The 18,233-nt window shown below is 53.6% G+C and overlaps 1 protein-coding gene across 2 annotated transcripts in view; it reads right to left on the reverse strand.

Moving 5' to 3' along the window:
* ACO2 (aconitase 2) overlaps positions 1 to 18,233 on the reverse strand; it is a 52,879-nt gene that overhangs the window by 937 nt on the left and 33,709 nt on the right. For both annotated transcript variants that reach the window (XM_058568271.1, XM_058568272.1), the window contains 14 exons: positions 14,770 to 14,862; positions 11,108 to 11,266; positions 10,724 to 10,874; positions 9,061 to 9,165; positions 8,158 to 8,249; positions 6,944 to 7,049; positions 5,558 to 5,715; positions 5,260 to 5,333; positions 4,607 to 4,718; positions 3,551 to 3,673; positions 3,126 to 3,281; positions 1,714 to 1,905; positions 1,090 to 1,222; positions 96 to 217 (listed from right to left, as the gene is read on the reverse strand). In XM_058568271.1, the coding sequence (XP_058424254.1) occupies positions 96 to 217; positions 1,090 to 1,222; positions 1,714 to 1,905; positions 3,126 to 3,281; positions 3,551 to 3,673; positions 4,607 to 4,718; positions 5,260 to 5,333; positions 5,558 to 5,715; positions 6,944 to 7,049; positions 8,158 to 8,249; positions 9,061 to 9,165; positions 10,724 to 10,874; positions 11,108 to 11,266; positions 14,770 to 14,862 (1,776 nt within the window). The remainder of the gene's footprint in view (positions 1 to 95; positions 218 to 1,089; positions 1,223 to 1,713; positions 1,906 to 3,125; positions 3,282 to 3,550; positions 3,674 to 4,606; positions 4,719 to 5,259; positions 5,334 to 5,557; positions 5,716 to 6,943; positions 7,050 to 8,157; positions 8,250 to 9,060; positions 9,166 to 10,723; positions 10,875 to 11,107; positions 11,267 to 14,769; positions 14,863 to 18,233) is intronic.

Genomic DNA, 18,233 nt, shown 5'->3' on the forward strand with positions numbered 1-18,233 from the left:
GAAGCAAAGTGGCTGCCCTCTACCTTCCCCCCTACTCAAGAGGGCCCCAGGGGAGCTGGGCTGACCGACCCACCCTCCTTCCCTGGCCCCCTGACCTTGCCGGGGGCAAAGTCCTTCAGGCCCTGGATGGTCAGCTTGTCCACGGGGTGAATCTTGTTGTAATCTGCTGGGTCAGCAAAGGTGAGAGGCAGCAGGCCCTGCTTCTTCAGGTTGGTTTCTGGAAGGCAGAGGGCACACTGAGTCCACAGCAGGCAGGGCCCTGTCCCCGCTTCTCTGCACAGGGAATCTCACCAGCCCAGAGAGCTTCCTTTACTTTTTTTTTTTTTGGTGAGGAAGATCGGCCCTGAGCTAACATCAGTGCCATTCTTCCTCTATTTTGTATGTGGATCGCTGCCTCAGCATGGCTGAGGAGTGGAGTAGGTCCACGCCTAGGATCCGAACCCACGAACCCAGGCCCCCAAACCAAAGCACACTGAACTTAACCACTGTGCCACAGGGCTGACCTGAGAGCTTCCTTTTCTAAGTCCGGTTAGGGCTCTAGGAGAAATACCCTAGTCCTGCCACCTGGGGACAAACCTGGGGTAGTGACTACTAGGACCAGGTCGGCTGCACTCCCAATGTTGCGCCTTTTGCTAGGACCTTATGCAAGTGTGCGTTGGTGCTTGTGTCTCCGTAAGGCCTTCCTGATAGATGTTCACAGTCAGAAAACACAATTTGGGGGCCAGCCCAGATCCCGGGCATGGATTGACGCATTGCTTGTCAGGCCATGCTGTGGTGGCATACCATATAAAGTAGAGGAAGATGGGTACAGGTGTTAGCCCAGGGCCAGTCTTCCTTGGCAAAAAAAAAGGATTGGCATTGGATGTTTGTTAGCTCAGGGCTGATCTTCCTCACACACACACAAAAATACATAATTTGACTCTGTGTCCTGGATTTCAACTGCTTAGCTCTACAAGTGGGAAAGCAAGACCACTGCTTGCCCGAGATGGGGAGCTGTGGGCATTCGACTCAACACAAATCTGCAGGGGCAGAGGCTGGGCTGTGTGGCTGTGGTGGAAAATGGGAGCCAGGCATGTGGCTCCAGCTCACCGTGGATCCTGGCGAAGCTCTTGGTGATGATGGCCCGGCCCCCGAGGTGGCGAGGCTCCAGTGCTGCGTGCTCCCGGCTCGAGCCCTCGCCATAGTTCTCATCGCCGACCACCACCCACCGGATGCCACGTTTCTGTCCGATAAGTGAGGAGCCAGGTTATGAGGGAGAGGAGGGCACTGGCCCCACCTGCCCAGCCCCTGGGTTTCCTGAGGCTCACAGGTCAAGGGGCTTGAGAGGCCCCTCACTTGCTCCTCAAGGGCAGGTGAAGTCAGAGGTGAATCAGGCCCAAACCAGGCCCTGAGGGGACAGAGGTGATCAAACATGGGCCCTGCCCCTCTGCAGTGGGCATGGGGAGGTATGGCCCAGCCCTCAGTGCTCAGCAGAGAGGCAGGCTGTGGGTGCAGGGCCACAGTGTGGGAGCAGAGCCCAGAGCAGTGGGTACACGGTGAGGGTGACAGACAGAGGACTGCCTCCGAGGCACAGGGACACCCTTCAACTGCAGAGCCGTTGATGTGGGCTCCTGGGTGGGGAGCACCCCTTCCCTGGACCACCCACCCTGCCCCACCCAGCCATGAGGAGGTGTCAGAAGACCCCCATGCCTGCCCCCACCAACTCTGACCCACCTTGTAGTAGCGGGCAGTGTCAGGGACAGGACCAAACTCCTGGGTGATGGCATTGCGCACAGAGTTGGCTTTGCCGTTTTCAACGTTAATGGCCCCAATGAGCAGATTATTGGAGATATTGTCCAGGTGCCCACGGAACTTGAGCCAGGGGCCAGCAGCTGAGATGTGGTCAGTGGTACACTTCCCTTTGACCTTGGGTGGGTGAGCAGAGGACAGAAGTCAGGGCAAGGCCCCTGAGTGGTGGATGAAGGGAGAAGCCCTCTGGAGACAGGCAGCAGGCCCCAGTGGCTGGACCCAGGAAGGGAGACAAGAGAAGCACGTCAGGCTTTGGATACGTGGTCTGCAGTCCTGGCATCGCCACACTGGGGCCAAGAGGCCTCCGGCAAGGCCGTCACCCACCCCTCCAAGGCCTCGGCTGCTCAGTGAGGTCTCCAGGACAGGACATTCAGAGAGGGCGGAGGCTGGACAGGGCACAGATATGTCTGCTCACCCACGCTTCAGGCCTAGGCCCCCAGGTAAGAGAGGCCCAGGCTGGAAGAACAGCTATAGACCTCATCTCAGACACAGAGAGGGGAGCCCGGGGATGTATCCAGGACCTGGCTGGTGACTTATCAGTTTCTTTTCTTTTTTTTCTTTTTCTTTTTTTTTTTTTTCTGTGAGGAAGATCAGCCCTGAGCTAACATCCGATGCCAATCCTCCTCTTTTTGCTGAGGAAGACTGGCCCTGGGCTAACATCCATGCCCATCTTCCTCTACTTTATATGGGACACCGCCACAGCATGGCTTGACAAACGATGCATCAGTGCACGCCCAGGATCCGAACCCGTGTGGCCAGCAGCGGAGCGCTCACACTTAACTGCTGCACCACCAGGCCGGCCCCTGATCAGTTTCATCTTATCACGTGGGCTTATTACTGGCTGCGTCACCACCTGGAGACTCCTTGGTAAAAATAAATTCATGTCTGACATGGGTCTGAGGCCTCTGGCCACACCACAAAGGCTCATGTCAGCTCAGCTCCCAAATACAAGCCACACCTACTAACACCCAACTGGGGGAACAGAGAAATCAAGGGCTTCTGGAGCCTAGCTGGTCAAGCCGGAGGGGTACAGACCTGCTGTGCAGGGTCACACGTGTTCTTCCTGCCCTCCCTGTGCTGCATTCACTTTCCACACCACTGGAGGTGGCCCTCACCAGCTGCAGCCAGATGGCTGAGAGCCCCAGATAGCAGCTGCCAGATTCAGCTCTGCCTGCGCTCCTCTGCAGCCAAACCTCCCTTCCAGGCCCCCAACCTAATCCTGACCTTCTCCTCCACCGGGGCGCAGGGGAGGATGCGTGGTCTCACAGCCCTTCCTGCTGATCAGGGAAGGGTGCCCCGGCAGGATGGCACTGTTCCCCAGGCCCCTCGTTGCTGACCTTGATGAGGATTTGCAGATCCTCCAGGTCTTTGCCGTCCCACTTGTCAAAAGGCTCCAGGAGCTGCAGGCGCTGGCTGGTGGGGCTCACGTCCACCCGCTGCCCGCTGCTGTCCTTGGGGGGGTGCTGGTAGGTGTCCTGCCCAGGGTCGAACTCCTACAGCAGGGAACAGGGACAGGGACACGCTGGGTGCCGAATCCTCAGTCCCCACATGGACGGGCTCTCCCCCCTGCTCCAAGCCTTTCCCTGCCAGTGAATAAAGCTGCTCCATTCTCACTGAGAGGGCCAGCCCTGCCTGCCCAGGATGGGCAGGGCCAAGGTCTTGGGATGTTGGGAAGGAAGTATCTTGGTTACACAGCAGTCAGCAGTTGCCTGAGGCCCCCAGGCACGGCAGGTAAGAGCAGAGGGTGGCGGTGCCTGCTCACCGCTTGGGGAAGTTCATCTGCATCCGGAGCCTCCAGCCTGAACTTCTTGCCATCCTTGCCGGTCAGGAAGTCAGTCTCTGGGTTGAACTTGAGGGTGCCAGCAATGGCCAGGGCTGTGACAATCTGAAATGGAGGCGGCCAGTTTGTTGGTTAGCATCAACCACTACTCCTGTGCCCCACCCCAGCAGAAGCCTAGACCAAAACTGAGAATGGAACCCAGGACTCCCCAGCCTCCATTTCCAGGTGGTCCACAGACCCCGCTTCCCCTCAGAGGCTGGAGCTGCAGGAATGTCTCTGGGACCATGGGCCATCGGGCCTGCAGAGGACTCATGAACCCCAAGAACAGTTGGCCTCTACCATTCCCCACCAGGGCCTGGGCCTCAGTGCCCTCCTCAAGCTGTGCCACCCTGGACCAGGAGAGGCCCAGCACCCTGGAGAAGCCCTGGCATAGAAACGCTGCTGGGATGAAAATGTTCCCAAACGGGTAGCACACTGAAAACACAGAAGGGGCCGTCTCTTCATTCAGTTTTAGCAACACTGGAACACTCGTACAAGATCAAGTCAAGAAAGACCGGCCAGGTGCCGACCATGCTGAGGCTGAATCTCCGCTAAGCACCTGGAGCGCCTGGCTCACTCGATGTTCACTGTAACAACGAGGCCTCCTGCCCGGCAAGTGCTTTCCGTACTCGCTCATGTAATCCTGACAGGATCCTGGGGCGCAGAGAAGGAAAGTGACTCGGCCAAGCCCACACGGCTGGGTAGAGGCAGGGCTGGCGTTTGTCCCAGGTGGTGATTTCCAGCTCCTGTCTATGACCGTAACTGCACTGAACAACACCTCGGACTCCTGGGATGGGAAGCGGGCCAGGCAGGGGCACCACAGGAGCGTGACGTGTGGGGCCAGCAAGGCCTGTGGCTCTCGGTTTCTGCTCCGACAGCCCCTTGCCCTGCAATGCTAGCCCTCCCTCGGCAGCCTATCTCTCCCTACCTCCCCTGACCGGCCAGGGGCAAAGCCCCCAGAGGCAGTCCAGGCTAGGGCCTGGCTGGGCAGAGCCTCACCTCCGGGGACGTGACGAAGGCATGGGTCTCGGGGTTCGCATCGTTGCGGCCCGTGAAGTTCCTGTTATAGGAGGTGACGATTGTGTTCTTCTCCCCCTTCTTGATGTCCTTTCTGCCAGGTCAGAGGGAATAAGGTCAGGGATGTCTGACCTTGTCACCTGGCCCATCCTGCCTAGCTCATGACAGAGGAAGGAGAAATGGAAAGACCCTGAAACAATCACCTCCTCACTGGGACTCACACATCAGAGCAGGAGGAAACCTCAGGGATCACTGAGGTTTGCTTGAAACCACATGTAAGGCAGAGGCAGAGCCCAGATTGAGGCCTGCGTTTCTTGACCTGGGGCCACTGTCTCCTTTCAAATGGCTCCATCAGAGCCCTCAGCTGTGTCATTAGGATGAGGCCTCTTTGGATTCTTCCTTCTAGCCCAGGCTTCAGCCAGTGGCCACTCAGTGCCACTGTGGGGCTCCTCCTCTTTACTTCCAGCCCAACTTGCCAGTCCTTTCTGGAAAAGTCTTCTAATGTACAACAGCCCCTGAAGCTACAGCCTTTGGGTTGATTCTCTTCTCTCTGCCCTAGTAACGTCTCCCCTCAACATCTAAGGCTCTATACCCCAGGACACAAGGGGCTGTCCTATCAAAGATGCACCTCTCACCTGTCCCACTGGCCAATGCAGGGGCCACAGGCGTTGGCCAGGACGACGCCACCCACATCCCTCAGGATCTGTGCCTGTAGGGGAGAGAGGAGGACAGGGAATTGTCATGGGCAGGCTAGTGGCTGATGGAAAAGAATAGTTCGGCAGCCTGAGGATGAAGAGCTGTACTGGAACCCTGGGGCAGCTGCTGGGACCTGTACCAGCCCTGGCCAATAAGGCTGTGGCTTGTCCCACCCTGAAGCCACATTATTCAGTGGTGGGGTGGGGAAGCCAGGGGCAGGGGCACGTGGGCACTCACGTAGCCATCCCGCTCAATGGTGGCGCGGATCTGCTCAGAGCCCGGTGTGATGGTGAACTGGGACTTGCACTTGAGTCCACGGGCCAGCGCCTGCTTGGCCACAGCTGCTGAGCGCCCCATGTCCTCATAGCTGGAGTTGGTGCAGCTGCCAATCAGACCTGGTGCATTATAGGTGTTGGGTCAGGAGGAGACAGTGATCAGAGGTCTCCACCTGACCTCGAACTATCCAGACCCGGTCAAAAGTTCACCAACTGTGCTGGGCCAGGGGCTGTTCTCAACAGAGACAAGTTGGAAGCAACCTAACTGTCCAACAGCAAAGGTCAGGCTACTCACGATCCAGCCATTTAAGGGAAGACAATGTGGCCACTGAACATGACACTGAACATATATGGTAGTAGTATAAGCCATTCTCACAATAATATAATCTGCACGTGTATGCACATCAGAGGGCTCACATTAAAATATTAACAGTGGCCACTGCTGGGTGAGATGCTCATAGGAGAGGTTAATTTTCTTCCTTTATACTTTCTAGAATTTTCTGACTTTTTTACTGGTTTATAATCAGAGTAAAAAGAGTTTTTTAAAAAAAGTCTATCACAGTTATTCAAAAAGTAAAGACTGGGTGACATCACACTATCGCTAGATATCAAGACAGCCTCTCAAATCAATTTATTTTCTAATTATTAAACTACCACAGATTTTTTTATTTACTTCAGCTATGAGGGTGAACACATTATATAGCACTTTATGCCAGGTGCTGTGCAAAGCTCTTTTCATGTTATAACTTGTCACTTCTCCCAACAACAGGTAAGTACGAGATCCACTCCTATTCTACAGATGGGGAACCGAGGCACAGGGAGGTGAAGTAACTTGCTCGCGGTCACCCAGCTATGAAGTGGCAGAGTCAGATTCAAACCCAGGCCACCTGCTCCAGGGTCCATGCTCTTCACAGTCACCCTGTACTGTGACAACAGCAGGTGCCAGTGATACCGACATGCCAGTGTGAACGTATATGTAAAGCATGTAAAATGAAATCAGGCAGCTGGTTGGTATGATGAAATGTTTGTAAAACAGAAAAATACACACATCAATATATACGTGTACACAGAAACACAGCATACTTCTCAAAGAGACCCAGAGCTAGTTTTTGGTTGGAGATTCAGATTAAGGGTGTTTTAAAATTCTTGTTTACCAATGTTCTCTATAATAAGCATATATTTCTTTTATACCAAGAAAAGTAATTTTTTTAAAAAATCCATAAAGAAAAAACAAACTATTTCAGGAAGTGCCTGGTAAATTTTGGAAGCGCCCAGGCGATTGCCTACAGCCCTGGGCAGACCCACTGGCCCTGAGGCCTGTTAAACCAACAGGGTGGAAGGTGCTCACCCACTCGGATGTCCAGAGGCCATCCTTCCTTCTCTGCCACAGTGCCTACTTCTGCCACGGGGTGAGCCAGGTCGGGGGTGAAGGGCCCATTGATGTGCGGCTTCAGCTGAAGAAAAAAGACACGAGGAGCAGAGAGAGAGACGAGAGAACAAATCTTGGAGTGTGAACAGCCTCTGTTCTTCAGAGGCTGCCTGGCTCCTCCTCACCAAGACCTTACAGACAGCCTGGGAGGCCAGTCACTGTTCTTATGGCTCAAACCTCACCCAGGAAACACTCGAGCACTGGGCACTGTACGTGCACCAGCTCCTTGGGATCCCTCTAACCCTGAAAGGCTGGTATCAGCTCCAGTCTGCAGATGAAGGAGCTGACGTGCTTTGCTCAAGGTCACAAAGCTAGGAGATGGCAGAGGCATGGAATGAATCAAGGCTGTCAGCTTCATAAGTCCACTTTCTCCCATGCTATGGTGCTTTTGGAATCTTATGACACAATGGACTTAAGACCAGATGCTTCACATGTGATAACACTTACCAGTAAATGTAAAGCACTTAGCAAAGTGCCTGGCACACAGTGAGCATTCAATAAACGTTAGCAATTGTTATTAGATGAATTAGCTCATTGAATTCCCACAACTGCCTTAAGTTTACATGATGAAGTGAGGCCCACAGAGGTTGAGTAACTCGCCCAAGGTCAGAGGGTTAAGCGGCAGAGTCAAAATGTGAACTCATGCAGACTGGCTTCAGGGCCTAAACCCTTGACCACTCTGCCCTACTGCTTCTGTTCCTCCAGCCTGCCTTTCCTCTGATCTTCCAGATGCCTGCTCTGGTCCGCAGGTCTCAGGGTGTCAAACCCTGCTCAGGTCTGGGAATATGGGGCCTTGCCCTCTGAACTCTGACAACAAGGCAAACTCCAGGGAGAAATCTTGGCTTCTGCTAAAGCCAAGGTGGGGGCAAACAAAACCAGTTTCTGAATCACCAGCCACAGCCAACTCCGCTCTCCCCTTGGCCACATATCCCTCCTGCTGCCCCCCTCCCACCCCACTGCAGCCTGATTCAGGCAGCACTTTTCAGGGGCACTGGAGAGCCAAAGGCCCAAGAGCCCTGCTGCCGTGCAGGCAGAGATCTGCCCTGGCCCTCCCCAGGGACCACTAGAAGCCCCCAGACAGGGCCTGAATCTCCCACCCTTGGAAACTCCTTGGACTCAATTCCCTTCCTCACCTCGCTGAGGTTAATTTCAATCAGTTGGTCATAATGGCAGCCAGGGTCAGGTACCAAGTGATCCTTGAATTCATCAGCTAGACTGGCAATCTCTGAAATCAATGAGGAAGGGAGATTGAAGCATGTGAAACAGAAATTGGTCATGAAACTTCACCATCCATCCTTCCGTTCATCCATCTGAGCCACAGCGACCCGGCACCTGCCAAACAGCGGGCCCTGGGCACTGACGGGGCCAACAAAGAAACAAAATAAACAGCATGGGACACTGTCCCTGCCCTTGAGGAGCTCGCAATCTAGCAAAGGAGCAGTCAGTGAGCTGGAAGTTACAATATGACGTGACAGAGACACACAGGAACATGGGGACACAGAAGAGAAGCAACAACTGAGGTTCAGAGTCAGGGAAGGTTTCCTGCGGATGAGACGCACTGAGTTTTGAAGGGAGACAAGTTACTTGATAATGAAAGGGAGAAAAGGCCCTTCCAGGTAGGACTCCATGTGCTCAGAGCTAGGAAGCAAACTGACAAGCTCTCCCCACGGCCCCCTGGCCTGTGGCTCCACCAATCACCCTCCCTTACCTCCCTTCAGTGCTCCCTCCCGCAGGCCCCATTTCCAACTCCCGGCTTCAAAGAATCCAAGTTAGAAGAACCTCAGGGAAGTTGTGGGGGGAGGCTGGGAAAGTGGTTCTTGTTCCAAATGTTTTTCCTCCTCCCCCTGCGGGGGCAGGAATTATAAACAGAAGCAGGTCCGTGTCATTTCCAGAGCTTCCTGTAGGGGACCCCAGGGACCAGGCCAAGAAGAACTGGTATTCCGCGACCCTTTCAGGCGGCCCCAATCCTAAGGCAGATAGGGAAAGGTATAGCTCACGACTGTTCTGCTCCCCCCACCCTGCCCCTGCCGGCTCACCTGCTCGGCCTGTCTTATTCAGGTATTTCTTCATCCTGTGGTTGTAAGGAAACACTGAAGTGGTGGCCCCGATTTCTGCACCCATGTTGCAGATTGTCGCCATGCCTGTAGAGAAAGAGCCCAGGGAGGCTGGCTGAGCAGCTGGGCGTGGGTCCCACTACCTGCTAGGTGTGCACACACGTCTTCACACCAGGGAGCTGGCATCACGTCTTCCCTTGCTCACACCGCTATCCCGTGGCCCAGGGTTACAACAAGGGCCAGTGAAGAGAGGCCACGGGGGCCAGAGCTGTGTCCTGGCTCTCAAGAGTGGCCACTGGGTAGAGTGAAGAAAACAGAAGATTCAGCCCCTACAAGCAAAATTCTAGTTCTGGCCTGGCTGTCCTGCTTGGCAAACAAGACGGCCACCATGTACTGAGGGCTGACCTGACCAGACTGTCCCGTCGTTACTGTGTCCATTTTGCAGATGAGGGAACTGGCTCAGAGGGTCCAAGGTCGTGCCGTAAAGCAAATGCAGATGCCGGCGCTCGGGTCTCGGTCTATCTGCCTGGTGTCAGGCCTGGCCTCCCTCTGAGCCACATCGTGGTGCTATGTGGAAGTGTTTCTGCGTCTCAGAGGTTTTCCAGCAATAAGACTAGAATGATATCCACTGTTTGGACCACAGAGCCTCACACAGCCCTGATGAGGCTTACAGATGTCATGACTGCTGTCAGGACACCAGCTTCATGGGGTTGCTGGGACATGGGTCTAGGCTTGTTATCAACTTCCTAACTGAGCTGTCCAATGGTACTAAGGGCTCCCTGTAAGAGTGAGCCCCCCATCACCGGAGGGGTACAAGTATCAGCAGAACAGCAGCTATGTTGGCCTGCTGTGGAGCTGAGGCAGGCACCTGGGGAAGTCTGGACTGGATCATCTCTGAAGCTTGTTCCAAGTCTCCCTGGATTTCTTTTTTTTTTGCTACCCAAAGTTCCAGTGCATGGTTGTATATCCTAGTCCTAAGTCTTCTAGTTCTTCTATGTGAGCCGCCACCACAGCATGGCAAATGACAGACAGGTGGCGTGGTTCTGCGACCAGGAAACAAATTCGGGCTGCTGAAGCAGTGAGAGCTCTGAACCTGGTCATCAAGTCTGGCTCTGTCCCTGGATTTCTGAGGGGCCAGGCACTGATGCCAGATCACCAGGAGTGATGAGTAGGAAGGGAGTGGCTCCTACCTGGCCTTGGAAGCTAAGAGGAAATAATCTCTAATCCATGGAAGTGAGTGAGGCTCCAACTCCAGCCAAGGGAAGACGTGGGGATGGGGCTGCTTTGTGAATGATTCTGATTCCCCATTCCCATACCACCTCCATCCTCTCTGAGATTCTTCTTCTGGATCACCCAAGGTGGCCCAGTGCCATGGCAAGGGCCCAGCAACGGAAGTTGGCTTGGCCCTTAACTGTATGGCCACAGGGAAGTTACCTGCCCTCCGTGAGGGGCCTCAATCTCCTCCTCTGTTTAATGAGGGACCTGGACTAGACAATCTCTCCTCTACCTCTAAATGTCCACCCCAAGTCCAAAATGACTGGACAGATTCTTAGGGGAAGGCCATTCACAGCTTCTACAGCTCAACTACAGGCCCCTTTAGGCCCAGCGCAGGCCAAGAGCCACGTCACGTGGCCGCCTTCCTCACCAGTGCAGGAGATGGAATCTACGCCAGGCCCGTGGTACTCCACAATAGCACCTGTGCCACCTTTCACCGTGAGGATACCCGCCACCTTTAGGATCACATCTTTGGGAGAGGTCCAACCGGAGAGTGAGCCCATCAGCTTCACACCAATCACCTAAACATGTGGGGCAAGAGAGCAATTACAGGCCCTGTGTGCCGTGTGCCATGTTCCAACCAGAAATCCACCTGCTGGAATTCCCATTTCTGCTTATCTATCCCCACCTCCCTCTGAAAGAGATTTGAGCCTGACCTTTTCCCTCATCCCCTTGGGTTCCACATCTCCCATTCATCCCCACCAATGCCCCCGCTCTGTAGCCACCTCGAAATAAGCCCTTTCTTACGCCTCACCTTGGGGCACTTCAGCTCCCAGGGGATCCCAGCCATGACATCCACTGCATCAGCACCCCCTACTCCAATGCAGATGCCTCCCAGGCCACCGCCATTGGGGGTGTGGGAATCAGTGCCAATCAGAAGAACCCCAGGGTATGCATAGTTTTCCAGAATGATCTGAAAAAGAATCCAAGACCTTAAGCTTAAAAGCCCACTACAGAGAATGGAGGTAAGGCTCAAAGGGGGTCTGCAAAACTCTCCCCTGCTGACACTGGGCCACTGGGCCATTCCTAGGCACTCCTCCAGGATGGGGCCACTCCAGTGCGGCCCGGAAGAGCCAGAGACTTGGGAGTCGGTGGCCTGGGCTCGTGAACAGCTCTGACAGTTCCTGACTGTATGACTTGGGCTTGTAAGTGCCTCCCCAGTTTCCTCATTTGTTAGCACAGTAATAAGAACGCCCACACCATCTTGACCCCAGGATAGTGGCAAGAACCAGATGAATTGGGATACAAGAATGTGTCCTGTGAAGGCCTGGGGACAAGCATGACCACTGAAAGGTGCTCCTGACAACACTCTGCCTTGAGTACTGGACGTGTGGAACATGCCTATCTGGCTTCCCATCAGGGCAGAAAATTCTTTCACGACCTGGCTCCAGCCCCCACAGGAAGCACTGGGGACCCAATGGGAGCACAGGCCACGAGCTTTTCCACTGCTGAACTGAAAAGAAGTATAGACGGTGTCTCCCCAACCCCAGCAGCCTGGAGGTGGCTCTGGGAATTGAAGTGACTTGCTCAAGGAAGATGATATCCACATCATCACCTTTCTTATTTCATAGTGTTCCCTTCAGAGGCACCCGAAGGTGCTGGCAGTCAGCATTTCCTCCAAAACATTTGATGGAGGTACAGGGTCAGCTACCCCTGTGCAGACACTCTAGGGCTTGCAGGGTTCTACTGGGAAAACCCCAGCAAGGAGTCCTACGCCCTGGGTCTCAGTTCTGGCCCCACCAACTAGTAGTTGTGGCCCTTAGGCAAGTCACTTCACCTCTCCAGGCCTCAGTTTCCTCATCTATAAAAAGGAGCCAACCTCACTTCATCGGATCATTGTGATGACTCAATGGATTCACGCACATTAAGCTGTAATAGTGCCGGGAGAGACATTATTTTTATTTATTATTTTGCACTGAGATCCTTCACCTGAGGTTCTGTTGCTCATCTGTCAAATGGAATTATGCCCCCAACACACACACGTGGATGTTGGGAAAGACAAATGAGATCAGAGACATAAAAGGCTCTATGAACTCTCAGGACTGACTGACTGGTGGGTAGGCTCCTTAGAATATTACAGAAACCCCAAGGCCTCTGCTTCAGGCCAGGCATCTGCCCAGCAGACTCAGCAAGGCGCACAGGCTCTTGCCTCATGGTAACGCGCCAAGTTAGACCTGGTTCCTTCCCCGGGAGGGTGGCAGCTGGCTGGGAGAACAGGCCGACCCAGAGGAAATCCCTAACAAAAAACAACTGTGGGAGAGAACACTGTTTAACTGTTTCATTTCTCCGGGCCTCCTGCCTCAGCCATATACAAAGATTTAAAACCAGTTAATTTCTAAAGCTCCTCAAGGTTGTAGAAGTCTGATTCATGAAAACCAGACACATAGAATTCAGTGTGGTCACACCGTGTAGACCCTAAGTATGGTCCACGAGAATTCAGTGTGGTCACACGGTGTAGACCCTGAGTGTGGTCCACGTCCAGAAGGGAGAGGTTAGTGCAGACCCAAGGACTGCAGAAAGTGTCACAATGAAGCTGCTTGTGACAGTGACCTCAGCAGTCGGCTGCATACAGCTGAGCAGAAAGGGGTGAGGGGGGAGAAGTGTATTTTAGGCTGGACCAACATCTAGAACATAAAACTGGAAATTCAGCCAACACACACGTACACTGAGGACGTATTCTGTACTGACCTGGCCCCGGGCCCACAACTGGAGAGGAATAAAGAAGCCCCAGTCACTGTCCCCACAGAGCACACGGTGTGGTGGGGAAAGCACCAGGCACATACTGGGGTCATAATGTGGAGGGGCCCACAGAATCACATGAGTGTGCCCCAGTGTGGGGCACAGGGAGGGCCAGCGGCTTCACAGACGTCCCAAGAAAGCGGACACGTGGAGGAGGGAGGATCTGCTGGGCATTCGAGGCGGAGGGAAAGTGGTTAAGGCTTGATTTGGACGTGGTGGACTGAAGCTGCTGACAGCCTGACATTGGGGGAGAAAGACTGCACAGGGACCACATGATTCCTGTGCATTTTATTTTTAAAGGAACAAATACATCAGGCTGTAAGCTTAGCTGGTGGCCAATGGCAGGTATGAGCTGCCATCACTCACAGCCCCAAACTTTGGCCCAGGAGCTGCCAAAAAGGCCTGGGCATTTGTACTGAGGTGGAATGGGGGGCACTTGGATTGAGGTGTCCTTCACAACAAAAGGCCAAGGCTGGGTCCCCCGACTCCCTAGCCCTGTGGCTGAGAGAGGCTTTCTGGCCCCTGTACACTCATGTGCCCTGCCATTCCCAGGCAGCCCCTTCCTGGTGAGGGCGCTGGTTTGAAAGGGCAGAGCATTGATCCGTGGGCTCTGGTTTCAGAGTGGGGCAGTGCTGGGAGCCCAGGCATACCAGATTACAGCCTGACTTAGCTCATCTTGAAGGAGGCCTCGGATGGAGGCGGGGAGAAGGGTCACCTTGGAAAGGTGCAAAGAGGCAGGTTTCAGACACAGGATGGGGGGCAAATGGACACACAAATCAGTGCGCACCCCATAAACAAGGTCAGGGGTCCTCAGCAGTCGCCTGTGATGAGAGCTAAGCACCCATTTCCCCAGAAACATGCACACACACACTTGCACTTAGAGACAAAACTACCCACCAAGAGAAAATCCATGCTGGGGGAGACCCCAGAAGAACTCCTGGCTGACATAGCCACGTGACCCATGGTACCTCCATCCTACAGAATACTATGAAGACACTAAAAAGACTCCGAGGAACGCTCTGTGCCCTGAGGGGGAAGAAGCCCTGGGTGTGATGGGGGCCGTAAGGCAGCCCAGCAGTGCGGAGCACTGGCTCCAGGGCCAGGCTGCATGGATGCAAATCCTGGCTCCACAATTAGCCAGCTGGGTGTCCCTGGGCAAGCAGATTAACTTTTTTGTGCCTCAGTTTCCTAACCTGTAAGGTGAGGATAATAAAACCCCTACCTCGTAGGGTCGTGGTGAGCATTGAGTTAATATCTGCGGAGTGCTAAGTCTAGTGCCTGGCACACAGGATGTGCTCATCAAATGTTAGCTATCCATGCAACAAGGGGTAATGCTCACGGAAAAAAGCAAAACAAAAAATAATACAGTACTATAATGCTTAAAAGGTGTAGCAAGAGACATGTCAAACTTAAAATGTAGGTTACCAAGGTGGTCAGAAGGGACTACTTTAATTTCTTACATGCAGAGTGAGAATGTATAACTTGACATAATGAAAATTAACTTAAAGATGAAGGAGGAGCAACATAAGGGCTGACCGAGATGTCATCTTATTCCCCCTCCGCCCTCCTGAGCCTCGAGCCCCCTGCTCCCACAGGCCCGGTGGTGTTCTCTGCTTCCCTAAGGGTAGCCTGCCTCCCAACCCCCACCCCTGAAAGGCAGGCCAAGCCCTGCTTTACCTGGTGAATGATTCCAGAGCCAGGCCTCCAGAAGCCCACGCCATACTTGGCACCTGCAGTTGCCAGGAAATTATACACTTCCTGGTTTATGTCCTATTGAGACAAATAAATAACCAGAACATTAATAACACAGTCTGCATCTGGGACAACCCTTGCTCATGGCCTCCTCCTTTCCCCCCACCTCCCCTATGACCTTGAAATGCTGGCACTGTGAAGACAGGCCCTCTCCCGGGGGCCTTCTACAAAGCATTCCCAAAGTGCTTGGACATTGGCCCACAGTCTCAGCTGGCAGGCTCGGGAGAAAGACATGGGAACAGAGACAGGTTCTGTGACACCTGGTCAGAGAGTGGCTCTGGAATAAGTCCCTTTCCTGCCCTGGGTCTCAGTTTCCTTATTTGTAGAAGGAACTGGGCTACGTCATCTCCAAGGGTCCCTCTGGCACTCAAGTCCTTAGCCAAGGCCAGCAGTGAGGGACACATCACCACAGGACTGTCTAAATGGGACATGGTCAAAGGGAAAGGGGACTGTCAAAGGGAAGCAGTGGGATGGAGTGGATATCCTGGCCCCACTGTGGCTCAGAGGGGTGTTGCTTCTCCCTCTGAGCCTCGGACACCTCATCTGGCCATGCCAGTGATCTCGGCTGACATGTACTGAATGCCCACTAAGGAAATGGCATCACACTAAACATCCTCACAACCCATCCCATGAGGGAGGGAGGTAATGTCATCAAACCCATTTTACAAATGCAAAAACAGAGGCTCAGAGGTGAAATAACTTGCTGGAGATCCCAGAGTTAAACAGAAGAGCCAGGATTGGAAGCCAGGCCGTCCAACCACAAAGCCTGAGAGCTACATTCTATTATAAAATAAAGCTACCTCTCTTCTAGGGAGGAGCACATGAGACAACATCTCAGAACACTGAGAAAAGTGTCTGGCATGTCGTGGGTGCTCAATATGTTTGGTGGGTCCCAAATGAAGGTCAAATGGACCATGTTCTGAAACACAGTTTTCACCAAAACAAAACAATGGGATGGGCTGCATCCATTCTGCCTATAACTTGAAGGCAGCTTCCTCACAGGGAAGGAAGGCTTCCCAGTACACTGACGTGAGGCCAGGGTTTATCTGGAAGCCATGGCGTGTCCCTGGGCAGGTGAGATCCCAGTGACAAAAGGGATGAGACCACAGCAGACTGCACAGAGTCCCAAAGGAGGAACTAGGAAATGAGACTTACTAGCCTCTGGGCACAGGAGGGCCATGCTCCAAGGCAGAGGAGGGACTCTCTGTCAGCCTCCTGGGCCCTCCATAAAATACCCTCAAAACCACGCAACCCTCTTCATCTAAACTCCAGACCAATCATGCATTCTTCTGAGGGCCCATTTGGTTCCCCCAGATGAAATAAAGGCAGACAAAGAACTTGGGTCCCCAAAGCAGTCTCTTTCTGATGAATAATTAATATACCGGCTTTTTCATTTACAAATCGGTCACTTATAAAATTGGTATGGAGGGCAAGAGGCAGGTGATCGTGTGTCTGGGTGCCTGCGCACGTGTGTCTGTGCAAGTGGAGGAGAAGCAGTGGGGTGGCCACAGAGTGGTGCAGCAGTGTCTTGACCTGAACTCAGCCGAGATCCCTCTCTGGCTGTGTGTGTGACCCTCGACAGGTCGCTCTGCCTCCCTGGGCAACAGCCAGAGGGACTCTTTACAAAAACACGTAAATCTGACCGTATCCCTCCCCTGCTTAAACTCTTCAATGACTCCTCGGATGGTGCCCACGGCCCTCAAGGCCCTGCCTGCGCCTGCCCCCGCCCACCTCATACCACCCTCTCTTCCACCAGAGAACTCCAGCCCCACGGGCCCCCTTTCAATTCCACAAATGCATCAAGTTTCTTCCTCTTTTGGGGCCTTTACAATACTGTTCTTTTTTTTTTATAATTTTATTTATTTATTTTTTTCCCCCAAAGTCCCAGTAGATAGTTGTATGTCACAGCTGCACAACCTTCTAGTTGCTGTATGTGGGACGTGGCCTCAGCATGGCCAGAGAAGCGGTGTGTCAGTGCGCGCCCGGGATCCGAACCCGGGCCGCCAGCAGCGAAGCGCACGCACTTAACCGCTAAGCCACGGGGCCAGCCCTACAATACTGTTCTGTCTAGAATGTTCTTCTTCCAGTTAACATCAACTTCTGTGCTTAGGTCTCAGCTTACCTGTCACATCCTTTAAAGAGCCTGTCCCTTTCCCCCTAAAGGCTCAATTAGGCAACTTTCTTATACTCTCAGAGTCCTGTGCTTTCCCTTCATAACACATACACAAACTGGCCATTACCTATTTGTGTTATCGTCTCCCTCCCAGACTCTTAAGATCCATGAAGGCAGAGCTCCTGTCTGTCGTGTTCACACTGCATCCCCAGGATCTAGCACAGTGCCTGGCATACAATTAATGTTCAGTAAACACTGTTAAATAAATGAGGGAATGAGCTCTGAAATCCTATGCTTCTGTGAATCTTATCTCCAGAAGGTAGATTCTGAATCCATAAAATAAGGGGAGGCCAGCCCGAGGTGGTGGCCTTGCTGTGGGCCGTCATCTCGAGAGCTGAAGAGGACCCGTTCCTGGCGATGCCCAGTTCCTGGCACAGTGGGAGTCCCCGTGACGTTACCACCGTGGCTGCTGCTAACATGGAAACCACTGGCCAGCAGGCTGGGCTCTCTCAGCTGAGTGGAAAAAGAGCCGCCACGCAACCAGGACACAAACTGGCGGGCCAGGGTGGGAAGAAAGTGCTTGAATGGGAAAGCTGCCCTGAGCATTTCCCATGGGGCTGAGAGGCCCTCTGAGCTGTGCTGACCCTGGGAGCCACAGCACTTTCAATTGCATGCCTCACTCTGTGCCCAGCCAGGCCACAGCCCCACCGGCATTCAGCTCCTGCCAATGGCCCCCCAAGAAGGGCATCTACTTCCACTGCAAGGGGTAGAGAGGGTGGAGGCCCAGAGCTGGGAGAGACCTGCTGCTACCAGGAGTAGGCACCTACAAAGATACCACAAGCAGAGCCTGGGGGAAGGAGCAGGGATTTGGTTTCATAACGAAGGGTTGGGGAAACTCAAGGAAAAAATTCTTCAGCCTGACACACAGCCGCTTCAACCTCATTCAGCAAAATTAGACACCTTCTTCACAGAAGAAAGTCCCCAAAGGAGGCCAGTCAGTAAGCAAGAGCACTCGAGTGGGTGCAAGGAACGGGTCTGGCCCCAACCATGCGGTTGTAGGACTTGACTGCACGGTGTCTTGGCCGCCTCACATTTACAAAGAGCAACACTATCCGCCTACCTCCCTGACAGGGTCCCCGGGGATCAGATAAGAGCGGGAGTGAGCACACACGTGATGTTGGCAGAACAGGAAATTTAAACTACCCTCTCCAGAGCAACTGGCAATATGTATCAGAACCTGATATCTGCATCATTTTTCTAATATAACAGAAAAAGG

The sequence above is a fragment of the Diceros bicornis genome, chromosome 25 (assembly GCF_020826845.1).
Source record: "Diceros bicornis minor isolate mBicDic1 chromosome 25, mDicBic1.mat.cur, whole genome shotgun sequence".
In the NCBI taxonomy this organism is placed as follows: domain Eukaryota; kingdom Metazoa; phylum Chordata; class Mammalia; order Perissodactyla; family Rhinocerotidae; genus Diceros; species Diceros bicornis.